Source organism: Bos grunniens, chromosome 5 (assembly GCF_055505025.1).
Source record: "Bos grunniens cultivar Pamir isolate PY7600 chromosome 5, Bosgru_T2T1.0, whole genome shotgun sequence".
Classification (NCBI taxonomy): domain Eukaryota; kingdom Metazoa; phylum Chordata; class Mammalia; order Artiodactyla; family Bovidae; genus Bos; species Bos grunniens.
Window position 1 is genome coordinate 70948627 of NC_141169.1, and position 14688 is coordinate 70963314.

Consider the following 14688-nt stretch of genomic DNA (forward strand, 5'->3'; position numbering starts at 1 on the left):
ATCAGAGACATTATTTTGCCAACAAAGGTCCATATAGTCAAAGCTACAAAGCTATGGTTTTTTCAGTAGTCATGTATGGATGTGAGATTTGGACCATAAAGAAAGCTGAGTGCTGAAGAATTGATGCTTTTGAACTGTGGTGTTGGAGAAGACTCTTGAGAGTCCCTTGGACTCCTCCCTTGGAGGAGATCCAACCAGTCCATCCTAAAGGAAATCAGTCCTGAATATTCATTGGAAGGAGTGATGCTGAAGCTGAAACTCCAATCCTTTGGCCACCTGATGTGAAGAACAGACTCATTGGAAAAGACCTTGATGCTGGGCAAGATTGAAGGCAGAGGAGAAGGGAGTGACAGAGGATGAGATGGTTGGATGGCATCACCGACTCAATGGACATGAGTTTAAGCAAGCTCTAGGAATTGGCGATGGACAGGGAAACCTGGCATCCTGCAGTCCATGGGATTGCAGAGTTGGACATGATTTAGGACTGAACTGAACTCCAAACTCCCCTCCCATCCAGGCTGCCACATAACACTGAGAAAAGTTTCCTGTGCTAGGTCCTTGTTTATCCATTTTAAATATAGCAGGGTGTACATGTCCATCCCCAGATCCCTAACTATCCCTATCCCTCATCCTTCCCGCCGGCAACCATAAACTTGTTGCTGAAGCCTTCACAGCCTGTTTAATTTGGTGCTGGTTGCTCCTGACATTCACAGTGAACACCAACGTGCTGTTGTCTTCTGTTTTCTTCATGGCTGACTTAATGAGGGGGAACTTGGTGATTGGATGTCTGAGTTTTGGTGTTTGAGTTAAAGAGGGGAAAAAAAACTGTCTAGTTTACTCTTATGTCCCCAGTATCTAGCACAAATTCTGAACATCTAAGTATTCAAAAATGTTTTATGGAGAGGGAGAGTGGATGATAATGAAGTCCAACACCTACTAAGTGCTCACCACATGCCAAGCCCCATGCTGGTTTGTGTCACACATTACATCTGATCAACAATCAGATGCAACAGTCTGGCAGTTACAGTTGATACCTCCAGAAAGAAACTGAGGGCTGAGGTTAAATAACTTGCCCAAGGTCACCAAGCCAGCAAGTGCCAAAGCTGGAATTTGAACCGAAGTGGAAATTCTCTGGGCTTCCCTTGGTGGCTCAGACAGTAAAGAATCTGCCCACAGTGTGGTACCCTGAACCCCTAGCCTATAGTTATTAAGAAGGTAATGGCTCTGGAATCATATGATATAATCTCAGTACAGCAGGGAAGGTGAGCCGAAAGAAAACAAGCAGTTTAGCCCCCTGCCGTGGTCATAAAACCTCTCTCAGTGAGCAGGTCAGAGCCCCTCGAGCTTCCCAGCCTGTCATGGGGTGTTTGTTTTCCCTGGCTGTCTCACTTTGTTGCTCTCATTAGCCAAGAAGCTCCAAGATTTTGACACCTATTAGAGACGGCTACACAGTGGGTAGCTTGGGTAAAGGGGGGCACCTGCAATATTCTGTATCATTGCTTGGAGTTGTGGGGAACCTGATTCACCCAGAATGCAGTCAGGTCAATGACCCCAAAGAGGAAAGGGATTAAGAATTTGCATTGGAAAAGTGACCTGAGGTAGTACCCAAAGGGGCCAGGAGTCTGATCCTGCCAACTCCGTGCCCGACCTTAGGCATATTGCTTTGTCTTCCTGGGTCTCAGTTTTCCCATCTGTAGTAGAAGAGTTATTTCTAAGGCCTGCCCAGCTCTGGAGAAGGACTAGAAAGAACAGGTCCTTCTTGCTTGGGTTCTCTCATCACGCTTTTATTTCCCCAGGCTGGAGGAGAACTACGAGATTGCAGAAGGAGTGTGCATCCCCCGCAGCGCCCTCTACATGCATTACCTGGATTTTTGTGAGAAGAATGACACCCAGCCTGTTAATGCTGCCAGCTTTGGGAAGGTGAGTCCAACCTCACCTAGCTTATTCCTTTTCTTCCCCTTCTCAGTAATGGATGTGTAGTTCTTAACCATGTTTTAAATAATTCAAGTTTTTTTTAGGTTACCAAAGTAAATACTTTGGTTACTTTGCCATTAAAATGTCAAACAATTGTTAACAAAGTAGTACCAAACCTAATGCCAAAACAGAGTAATACCAAAGATCAAAAACTTCAAACAATTCAGACATGTTGTAAAATAAAAGTGAACGTCTACCTTGAATTTCCTCAGTACTCAATTTGCAAACAGTAACTTCTTTTCTCTGAGAGGTAGTTCTTGAACTGAAAAGTATGTTATGTGGATGTCAGTGGGACAGACTTGGGTTAGCAACGTGAGAGACTTGGAGAAACTGTGAAGAGGGCTTGCATCATCAGCGTGGAAGTCCAGGAGTCCTCAGCTGGAGGCAGTACAATCTGTCCTAGCACTGCAGACCTGACTGTTCTCTATCCACTTTTGATGAAAATACATTCCACACGTTTTCTGTAGTTATCTCTACAGAAAGTCCTTACCACTGAACATTCATATTCAGCAGCGCAAGGCAGGCAGCTGGAACTTTAAGATTGACTTCATTGTACAGCAGAAACTAGCACAACATTGTAAAGCAATTGTATTCCAATGGAAAAAAAAAGATACTTCATGTGTTTATTTGATAGATAAAAACCTAGATATTTTAAATCCTGAAAGCACTCAATTTGAGTCAATATGTCTAAACTCTTTCTCCTTTTATTAGCTTCTTTTTTTTACCACGTATAATTTTTTTTTTCCTGCATCTGCCAACAAAAAAAAACAGGCAGTCTTGTCCAGCACCATTATTCCTTACCAGTGTTCTGAGTGGGAGTGTAGTGGACTGAAACAACAGGAAGATGTTTAAGTTTCAGAAATTTCCTTATCAGATCCCCAACAGATATATCATGAGCAAGAAAAAAACAGCAGAGCATGTTAGGCCTGAAGCAACCACACCAGAGAGTTTGAAACCAAGTGGCTGAGAACTGGCTTCACTCAAAAAATGTGAAGATGCTCGGTGGTGATTTAGGGAGGGAAAAATGTTTGTGTGATGGGTTAATGCTGGTTCTCCAAAGCGAAAAGAACTTAAAAAAAAAGTCAAACAACTTTTGCCGGTTCATTTATTCATTTGGGCAGTATTGACTGAGACACGCTGTGTGGGAAGCATTATGGCAGGCAGTGGGACTTAAAGGGAACCTGGTCTGGGTCCCCCTGTGGAAAGGCTCGCAGACTAGGGAGGGGGACTGTGAGCCCTCAGCAGTGGGAGAAGGAAGAATCCAGATGGAGAGCATTCCTGTTCTGTGGTCCTGCAACATTCTCTCGTATTCACATGCACCCTGAGTGACTGTGATGGAGAGTCCAGATAAAGCCTCTCAGATAGGAAGACAGGTTGGGTGAACCAAATGACCAAGAATCCCAGCTCTCCTGGACTTATCACATAACTTTTCTGAGCCTCAGTCCTGTCAGCTCTGAAAAGGGAATTAACTCCTGCATTCTTCCCAGGGATGTTGCAAGATACACAGGAGAGAACGGTGGTGGCTGATACGGCCTACCATGCTATCAGTCATCTGGTTGCTCAGATACTTAGTAACACCTACCATGTGCATTACAACTGTTGTTCTTATGAATTCTCCATGAGATGCTTGTGCACAGATACAAATAGCCATTGGTTAGCTTAGGCTTTGAAACAAAAACAAACCAAAAAAATTCACCATTTCTAGAAACTCCAATTTGCCTGTGTAAGGACCTTCTATTCCTTTTTCTCTCAAATCTGTTGTCAGCTCAGGGTTTCCTTGATCTTGTGATCTAGGTAAAATCAATTTATCTCTGACCCCTTCCTCCTAGCACCTCCTAGACCCCCTCCACCTAGCATTCCAAGTCTTAAATCTGCCCCCAGGATTTCAACAAGTCCTAGGGTGTTTGCATCCTTCAGTTCAGTTCAGTTCAGTCACTCAGTTGTGTCTGACTCTTTACGACCCCATGGACTCCAGCACACCAGGCCTCCCTGTCCATCACCAACTCCCAAGTTTACTCAAACTCATCTCCATTGAGTTGGTAATGCCATCCAACCATCTCATCCTCTGTTGTCCCCTTCTCCTCCTGCCCTCAGTCTTTCTCAGCATCAGGGTCTTTTTCAAATAAGTTCAGTTCTTCCCATCAGGTGGTCAAAGTATTGGAGTTTCAGCTTCAGCATCAGTCCTTCCAAAGAATATTCAGGACTGATTTCCTTTAGGATGGACTGGTTGGATCTCCTCAAAGGGAGGAGTCCAAGGGACTCTCAAGAGTCTTCTCCAACACCATAGTTCAAAATCATCAATTCTTCGGCGCTCAGCTTTCTTTATAGTCCAACTCTCACATCCATACGTGACTATTGGAAAAACCATAGCCTTGATGAGACGGACCTTTGTTGGCAAAGTAATGTCTCTGCTTTTTAATCTGCTGTCTAGGTTGGTCATAACTTTCCTTCCAAGGAGCAAGCATCTTTTAATTTCATGGCTGCGATCACCATCTGCAGTGATTTTGGAGCCCAGAAAAATAAAGTCAGCCACTGTTTGCCATGAAGTGATGGGACCAGACGCCATGATCTTCATTTTCTGAATGTTGAGCTTAAAGCCAACTTTTTCACTCTCCTCTTTCACTTTTATCAAGAGGCTCTTTAGTTCTTCTTCACTTTCTGCCATAAGGGTGGTGTCTTCTGCATATCTGAGGCTATTGATATTTCTCCCAGCCATCTTGATTCCAGCTTGTGCTTCTTCCAGTCCAGCATTTCTCATGATGTACTCTGCATATAAGTTAAATAAGCAGGGTGATTATATACAGCCTTCACGTACTCCTTTTCCTATTTGCAACCAGTCTGTTGTTCCATATCCAGTTCTAACTGTTGCTTCCTGACCTGCATACAGGTTTCTCAAGAGGTAGGTCAGGTGGTCTGGTATTCCTATCTCTTGAAGAATTTTCCACAGTTTATTGTGATCTACACAAAGGCTTTGGCATAGTCAATAAAGCAGAAGTAGATGTTTTTCTGGAACTCTCTTGCTTTATCTATGATCCAGCAGATGTTAGCAATTTGATCTCTGGTTCCTCTGCCTTTTCTAAAACCAGCTTGAACATCTGGAAGTTCATAGTTCATGTATTGCTGAAGCCTGACTTGGAGAATTTTGAGTATTACTTTACTAGCATGTGAGATGAGTGCAATTGTGTGGTAGTTTTCTACCTAGAGCATTCTTTAGGGTCACCTTGACTTGGGACTCCTCCCTCTATATATACCACCTCTCTCTATACCTGTGCTGTTCAGTATAGTAGCCACTGGCCACATACAGTTGTTTAACTTAAAATTAAAATTCAGTTCCTCAGATACACAGTAGCTACATGTAACTGTAGGCTACCATATTGGACAGTGCCAATAGAACATTCCCATCTGCACAGCAAGTTCTGTTGGACAGCCCTATTCTGCACCATCACGAGCTAGGGATGGCACTCAGGGTCTTCTTTGCTTTGCACAAAGCAGTCCACAGAAGGCATCTGTGATCCTAACAGACTGAAGTTTGCAGTGGTGGTTTACACCCCAAACATTGTCCCATGGAACAGATGTCCCCATCTCAGAATGCTCCCTGGTCCTCCTTCTGCCAGTTCCCCAAAGCTGATCCCAGCCCTCTCTGCTTCCTCCTAGAGCTCCTTCTGTTCCCTTCACTCTCTCCTTCTTTCTTGGGATGACCTCCACCAATTTTCCTCTGCTCTCCAATCCTTGGTTCCTGCTGACATCTATACCCACAAGGTCTCATTTATTCCAAACGGCTTTTCAAAGTATTTTTCCAAATAGTAAGTTTCCTCTCTAAGAATTACAGTGCCAGCTGCTTTCAGAATAGTCATTTAAAAAAGCATCCAAATGCCATCTTATCTTCAGTCCCAAAGCAGGGACATACTCTAATGGAATTAAAAGCATAAATGAAAAATGCTCTCTGCAGCTGCCTTGCCATCGATTTCAAGTGCACTGGAAAGGAGGGCTGTCCTCCCAGCCACAGAGGACAGAAGGTGCCTACTGAAGGTTTTCACATTAAGTTTGTTGAATTGAAATCCCAGACACATTTGCCCTTCCTGAAGGCTCCGAGCAAGCTGCAGCTGCCATCTCCTAGAGAGAAAGGGACTAGTTGTTCTGAAAAACCTTGGAGGGGAATCGTGGACAGTCTCCCTTTGAGCAGTTCTGTCCGAACGTATGATTCATCTCTGAACTTTTAGCTCAGAACAAGCAAAGTTCACTATTTCGGCTTAGGTTTTAGAGAAAAATTAAACTGGTAGTCATCTTCCCATCTGACTTGTAAATGGGCTGAAATGAAACAGGCATTGGTAGTGAAGCTTTCCCAAAGTCACCTGGCTGAGATACTGTTCTCGATAAAGTGGATGGCAGCAATTGCTCTGCTGCAAGTGAGATCCGAAATAGAAATTCTCTCTCCAACACTGTGGCCAAGCTCCAAAAGCACTGGCTTCCAGTAATGTATTGACTTTGGGTCCTGGAACTAATTTAGGAATTACCGAGAATGCTGAGGCTGCTAGCTGAACTGGTCTTGTGCTTGCTCGCGCTATTAACTAGGGTCGTGAAAGGTCACCCAACTTGGAGACACTTAACTTTTCTGAGCTCCCGTCTCCTTACCTTTCCTTGGAAGCATCCCTCACCAAATTACTGTGTGGATAAAATGAGACTGTGCTATGAGAACATGTTTTAAAACTAAAATTCTCTACCAAGGGAAGAAATCACTATCTAGAATTGGCTCCATTCCACTCTGTCTCCTCTGTTTTATTGGGCTCTATTTTTTCCTTATCACTGTCTGAACTATCTTATATATGTATGATGTTACTAGTATATATAGTTATCTGTACTGTACTATAGTTATCTGTACTGTATTATACTGCGTGTGCACTCAGTCATGTACAACTCCTTGTGACTGCATGGACTGTAGCCCCAGGTTCCTCTGACCATGGAATTCTCTAGGCAAGAATATTGGAGTTGAGTGCCATTTCCTACTCCACGGGATCTTCACAACCCAGAGATCAAACCCACATCTCTTGCATTTCCTGAATTGGCAGGCAGATTCTTTATCACTAGTGCCACCTGTATTGTATACAATATATATATTGTATGCAATATGTAATTACGTATAACTGATGTGTGTGTATATATATATATATATATATAAAAGTTGCTTGTGTTTTGTCTGTCTCTTTCTTTAGAATGGAAGCTCCATGAGGACTTTTTTTGTTCACCATGCATGCCTAACCCCCTGGAATAGTGCCTGGCACATAGTAGGTCTTCAGATATTTGAAGACTGAATGATTTATATTATTGCTATTCACCAAGAACACTATGAATCATTCGACATATGGGAATTTTTTTAACCCATATGGTCACCATATGAAATTGGCACTGTACCCACTTTCCATTAGCCCACTTGCCAAGTAAGGATAAACTAGTTGAGGTACCAGTGTCCGTCCTTCCTATTCTGCCCTCTGACAACCTCGCAGGGAAATCCCGCATCCAACCATGGCATCAGGCCATGATCAGCCATCATATCAGTCCTGGATGGATTATTAAAACTCATTCTCCGCTATGAAAAAGCCCATGCATGTGTGCTTGGTCACTCAGTCGTGCCTGACTCTTGGCGACCCCATGGACAGTAGCCTCCAGGCTCCTCTGTCCATGGGATTCTCCAGGCAAGAATACTGGAGTGGGTTGCCATGCCCTCCTCCAGGGGATCTTCCCAACCCAGGGATCGAACCCAAGTCTCTTCTCCTGCATTGGCAGGTGGGTTCTTTACCATTAGTGCCCACCTGGGTTCTCTCCAATTTAAAACTTTCACCTGACTTCCATGGAAGTAAGAGTCTCCCTCTCTCTATGCCTCAGAATTTGCTCTGTGAAAGGGGAGGGGGAGTTTTTTTCTTTCCTATTCTGACTCCTCCAGGGTTAGAGGAGGGGTCAGTGGGGGAGGGTGGCTAGAGGAAAGCAGCTGGAGTCATTTTGCCCAGTCGGTGCTCTCCAAAGGCTCCTCCCAGCTATCAGTGTGCTCTGCTTGGATCCCCATCCGTGTGCCTGGGTGGGTGTCCAGCAGTGTGTTTACGGGCACCTCCTGTGGGTCCCCCTCCACTGGCTGCAGGGTGGTGCTCTCCAGCTGACCTCCCACTGCCCATCACTCTCGCTCCTTGCCTGAGGATTCACCCTGTGGCTCTGGCCTCGTGCTGGAGGGTTTTGACCAGGTCTCTGCGCACCTCGTGTTGCACTCTTATTCTCAGAGACACCCAGATGAGTTTCCACAAGTGTAATGAGTGTGGAACAGGCCAAACGTACAAATAGAAAATGGCTTTGCTTTGTTCCTCAACTGTGTTCTGGCCAAACTGCCTTCCTGAACCCCTGATGGTTTTGTGGCAGGTTGAATAGCTTTTTGGTTATCGACTGAAAAAACAAGCCTCTTTTCAATAATGTAGATGCTCTTGTAGACACTAAAGTCCAGCCCAGTGCTCCAGTTAAAACTGCAGTCTCTCATTTACTTCAGAACTCCTTCCCCTCAACTCCACCCCATGAGTGGCCAGTTGATGGGGGTTGGAAACCTGAAATGGGGGCGGGGGAGGGGAATGGTTTGACCTTCTGCTCATCCCTGACCTTTCCTTCCTGCTGCTGGTGCCTCCAGGCTTGCCAGGGTGAGAAAAAACATTTCCAAAGGGATAGCCCTAGTGCTCCAGCAGAGGCAGGGAAATAAATATTTAGAGAACAACAGAATTGTCAATTGAAACAAACACAAGGTAATAGGGATCAGAATTGGCCTACATCTGACATCATACTCAGTCAAACTACCCAATCTTATTAAAGACAATTCTTTTTAACAGATATTAGAAGTATCTGGGTGTGGGTATGTTAGTCGTGGAGTCGTGTCTGACTCTTTGCAATTGTGTCCGACTATAACCCACCAGGCTCTTCTGTCCATATGGAATTCTCCAGGCAAGAATACTGGAGTAAGTTGTCATTCCCTTCTCCAGGGGATCTTCCCGACCCAGGGATCAAACCCGGGTCTCCTGCATTGCAGGCAGATTCTTTATTGCTGAGCCACCAGGGAAGCCCTAGAGGTGTCTAGCTATGTATAATTATAAATACAGCATTCATGGATGTTTAATAAAATTAGTAAAAATAGCAAACACTTACATTAGTTCGGTTCAGTCACTCATTTGTGTCCGACTCTTTGCGACACCATGGACTGCAGCACGCCAGGCCTCCCTATCCATCACCAACTCCCGGAGTTTACTCAGTCTCAAGTGTATCGAGACGGTGATGCCATCCAACCAGCTCATCTTCTATTGTCCCCTTCTCCTCCCGCCTTCAATCTTTCCCAGAATCAGGGTCTTTTCAAATGAGTCAGCTCTTCGCATCAGGTGGCCAAAGTATTGGAGTTTCAGCTTCAGCATCAGTCCTTCCAATGAACACCCAGGACTGATCTCCTTTAGGATGGACTGGTTGGATCTCCTTGAAGTCCAAGGGACTCTCAAGAGTCTTCTCCAACACCACAGTTCAAAAGCATCGATTCTTTAGCATTCAGCTTTCTTTATAGTCCAACTCTCTCATCTATACATGACTACTGGAAAAACCAAAGCCTTGACTAGATGGACCTTTGTTGGCCAAGTAATGTCTCTGCTTTTTAATCTGCTATCTAGGTTGGTCATAACTTTTCTTCCAAGGAGCAAGCATCTTTTAATTGCATGGGTGCAGCAGTGATTTTGGAGGCCCCCCCCCCCAAAATAACGTCAGTCACTGTTTCTACTGTTTCCCCATCTATTTGCCATGAAGTGATGGGACTGTATGCCATGGTCTTAGTTTTCTGAATGTTGAACTTTAAGCCAACTTTTTCACTCTCCTCTTTCACTTTCATCAAGAGGCCCTTTAGTTCTTCTTCACTTTCTGCCATAGTGTAGTGTCATCTGCATATCTGAGGTTATTGATATTTCTCCCAGCCATCTTGATTCCAGCTTGTGCTTCATCCAGTCCAGCATTTCTCATGATGTACTCTGCATATAAGTTAAATAAGCAAGGTGACAATATACAGCTTTGATGTACTCCTTTCCCAATTTGGAATCAATCTGTTGTTCCATGTCAGTTCTAACTGTTGCTTCTTGACCTGCATACAGATTTCTCAGGAGGCATGTCAGGTGGTCTGGTATTCCCATCTCTTGAAGAATTTTCCACAGGTAATTGTGATCCACACAGTCAAAGGCTTTGGCATAGTCAATAAAGCAGAAGTAAATGTTTTTCTTGAACTCTCTTGCTTTTTCTATGATCTAGTAGATGTTAGCAATTTAATCTTTGGTTCCTCTGCCTTTTCTAAAACCAGCTTGAATATCTGGAACTTCATGGTTCACGTACTGTTGAAGCCTGGCTTGGAGAATTTTGAGCATTACTTTACTAGCATGTGAGATGGGTGCAATTGTGCAGTAGTTCGAGCATTTTTTGACATTACCTTCCTTTGGGATGGAATGAAAACTGACCTTTTCCAGTCCTGTGGCCATTGCTGAGTTTCCCAAATTTGCTGGAATATTGAGTGCAGCACTTTCACAGCATTATCTTTTAGGATTTGAAATAGCTCAACTGGAATTCCATCACCTCCACTAGCTTTGTTTATAGTGATACTTCCTAAGACCCACTTGACTTCACATTCTAGGATGTCTAGCTCTAGGTGAATGATCACACCATCGTGATTATCTGGTTCATGAAGATCTTTTTTGTATAGTTCTTCTGTGTTTTCTTGCCACCTCTTCTTAATATCTTCTGCTCCTGTTCAGTCCATACCAGTTCTGTCCTTTATTGATCCCATCTTTGCATGAAATGTTCCCTTGGTATCTCTAATTTTCTTGAAGAGATCTCTAGTCTTTTCCATTCTATTGTTTTCCTCTATTTCTTTGCATTGATCACTGAGGAAGGCTTTCTTATCTCTCCTCGCTATTCTTTGGAACTCTGCATTCAAGTGGGTATATCTTTCCTCTCCTCTTTCGTCTTTCCCTTCTCTTTTCATAGCTGTTTGGAAGGCCTCCTCAGACAACTATTTTGCCTTTTTGCATTTCTTTTTCCCTTGGGGATTGTCTTGATCACTGCCTCCTGTACAATGTCATGAACCTCCATCCATAGTTCTTCAGGCATTCTGTCTATCAGATCTAATCCCTTGAATCTATTTGTGACTTCCAGTGTATAGTCCTAAGGGATTTGATTTAGGTCATACCTGAATGGTCTAGTGGTTTTCCCTATGCTCTTCAATTTAAGTCTGAATTTGGCAATAAGGAGTTCATGATCTGAGCCACAGTCAGCTCCCCGTCTTGTTTTTGCTGACTGTATAGAGCTTCTCCATCTTTGGCTGCAAGGAATATAATCAATCTGATTTCAGTGTTGACTGTCTGGTGATGTCCATGTGTCTCTTGTGTTGTTGGAAGAGGGTGTTTGCTATGACCAGTGCATTCTCTGGCTTTCATAAGCCTCTTATCCTTCTTTATCAGAGAGCAGACAGACTGAAAACTACAATCACAGAAAACTAACCAATCTGATCATATGGCAGCCTTGTCTAACTCAATGAAACTATGACCCATGCCTTGTAGGGCCACCCAAGATGGATGGGTCATGGTGGAGAGTTCTAATAAAATGTGGTCCACTGGAGAAGGGAATGACAAAGCACTTCAGTATTCTTGCCTTGAGAACCCCATGAACAGTATGAAAAGGCAAAAAGATAGGACACTGAAAGATGAACTCCCCAGGTTGGTAGGTGCCCAATATGCTACTGGAGATCAGTGGAGAACTAACTCCAGAAAGAATGAAGAGATGGAGCCAAAGCAAAAACAAAACCCAGTTGTGGATGTGACTGGTGATGGAAGTAAAGTCTGATGCTGTAAAGAGCAATATTGCATAGGAACCTGGAATGTTAGGTCCATGAATCAAGGCAAATTGGTAGTGCAAACAGTAGATGGCAAGAGTGAACATCAACATTTTAGGAATCAGCGAACTAAAATGGACTGGAATGGGTGAATTTAACTCAAATGACCATTATATCTACTACTGTGGGCAAGAATCCCTTAGAAGAAATGGAGTAGCCATCATGATCAACAAAAGAGTCTGAAATGCAGTACTTGGATGCAGTCTCAAAAATGACAGAATGATCTCTGTTCATTTCCAAGGCAAACCATTCAATATCACAGTAATCCAAGTCTATGCCCTGACCAGTAATGCTGAAGAAGCTGAAGTTGAATGGTTCTGTGAAGACCTACAAAACCTTCTAGAACTAACACCCAAAAAAGATGTCCTTTTCATTATAGGGGGCTAGAATGCAAAAGTAGGAAGTCAAGAAATACCTGGAGTAACAGGAAAATTTGGCCTTGGAATACAGAATGAAGCAGGGCAAAGGCTAACAGAGTTTTGCCAAGAGAATGCAGTGGTCATAGCAAACACCCTCTTTCAACACTTACATAGGACTTTCTACATATCTGGCCCTATTCTAAGCACTTTACATATGTCAACCTTGTTTAATCCCCCAAACAACTCTGTGAGGTGGTAATTGTTATTTTCCCCATTTCATAGATGAGTAAACTGAGTCCCAGAGAGGTTAAGTAATTCACCCAAGGTCAAAAAGCCAGTAAGTAGATCTGTGATTCAGAATGTGAACCTGAGAAGTCTGGTTCCAAAATCCATGTACTTAACTGTCTCCTTTACACAGAGCAAGTTATTTTTAGGGTTAGGGTGGGTATGTGTAGAGGCAGGTTTTGCCTAAACAATTGTCCTTTAGACTTTGGTGTCATCATTAGCAGTCACCTGGACACTTACACGTGATCAAATTTAGGAGTGAAGTCTTGGCCTCTCCGTCTCTCAGTGGTTAAGCATGCTGGTCACTGCAATCGAGATATTCCCCCTTCAGCTCTTCCCCTCTGGGTGTTCCAGGCACTGGAAACCCCTGCCAGTATTTCCCAGCCTGCCTCCCCACCAGCCCATGGGCTCACCCATTTATTAGGAGTGCATTTATCTCAGGAGATGGGCGAGAGGTTGGGAGTCCTCTGGGTGTGTGCATGTGAGAAACCACAAAACAAGATGACAGGCGTGCCCTTGAGCTGTGAGCAGCCAGGACGGGAGGAAGGGGTGCAGAGGAGGAAACTGTGCCCTCCTCAGGGTGGTGGGTGAGGGGCAGTCTGAGAACCAGGTCAGTCCAGAAGACTTCTCAGAACCCAGTATTGCCTTCTCCCAACCCACAGCCTTGTGAGATCCATGGAAGGCAGAAGTGGGTGTTTCCATTTCACCAAATGCTTCTTTCTCCTGCTCTTCTACTGGTCTTTTGCATGCTAAGTCACTTCAGTGGTGTCTGGCTCTTTGCGACCCTATGGATTATAGCCTCCCAGGCTCATCTGTCCATGGGATTCTCTAGGCAAGGATATTGGAGTGGTTTGCCATGCCCTTCTCCAGATCTTCCTGATGCAAGAATCAAACCCTCATCTCTTAATGTCTCTTAATGAACCTTGGCAGGCAGGTTCTTTACCGCTAGCGCCACTGGTCTTTTAGAAGTTCTGAAAACTCCACCCAGGCCACTCTGCTTTCTGAGGTGGCCCACACTCTTGTCTGCCAAGTGTGTTTCTTTCTAAATAAATCCACTTCTTACCTAGCCAAAAAAAAAAAAAAAAATTCCTTCCCTAAGACATCCCTGGTGGTCCAATGGTTCAGAATCCACCTTTCAATGCAGGGGATGTGTGTTTGATCCCCAGTCAGGGAACTAAACCCACGGCCCACACTGCCAACAAAGAGCCCACCTCCTGAAACTAAGACCCATTGCAACCCCCAAACAAAGCAACAACAAAAAGCTCTACCTGCACAGAGATGCAAACTGTGTTTAGCGAGAGTTAAGTTTTTCCAGAAAGAAAAACTGGGCCTCCGATTTCTGGCTAAGAGAACATCTCTAACTGGAATGCCTTCCAGGCACTTGCAGCAGATATTCCTTCCAGCGGAGGCTGAAATGCAAAAGAATGTCTTCTTCCTCAAACTTCTCTTGAGGCCCACCATGTGCGATAGGTGAGGAGTTCCCAACAATGCTAGTCTTCCGAGCCCTGAAGGTGAGGGCCTGTCACCCTTACCCTGTGTGACCCTGGACAGGCCCCATTTCCCTCTCTGAACCTCAGTCCCTCCATCTATCACGGGGGGAAGTTAGTCTACAAATGTGCAAACATCTTTACCATATTAAGACACTTTTCAACTAGAAATCATGATGACAGTAACACTGACTCTTTTGCCAGGCACTGGGTCAAGCCCTCTGCATGTATTACCTCATTTAATCTTCTACAGCTCTGTGAACTAGATGCCTTCTTTGTTCCCATTTAAAGATGAAATAGTTGACTCTAGGGCCACTGGAGCCTTTCTTATGAGGTAAATCCTGGGTAGAAATCAGAAGGTTTATCAGTTAGGAATTGTGTTGGGTTGTGGTTAAAAGATGCCCCTCCTCATTCCCAAACAAGGACTTAAATAAATTAGTGGTTTTACTTTTCTTCACATAGAGTAAATCTAAAAGAGGATAACCTATGCTGGTATACAGCTCTACAGTAGCATCAGGGAACTACCGGGACTACTTCTCTCTCTGTGCTCTGCCATCCCTACCAGATAGCTTCTAATTTCTAGGTCACCTCATGGTCCAAAGTGGCTGCCTGACAACAAAGCCTATATTCCAGGCAAGAAGTATGAAAA

The 14688-nt window shown here is 44.1% G+C and overlaps 1 protein-coding gene across 3 annotated transcripts in view; it reads left to right on the top strand.

Moving 5' to 3' along the window:
• RFX4 (regulatory factor X4) overlaps nucleotides 1-14688 on the top strand; it is a 172231-nt gene that overhangs the window by 65131 nt on the left and 92412 nt on the right. For all 3 annotated transcript variants that reach the window (XM_086401147.1, XM_086401148.1, XM_086401149.1), the window contains exon 4: nucleotides 1797-1920. In XM_086401147.1, coding sequence (XP_086257273.1) covers nucleotides 1797-1920 — 124 coding nt within the window. The remainder of the gene's footprint in view (nucleotides 1-1796; nucleotides 1921-14688) is intronic.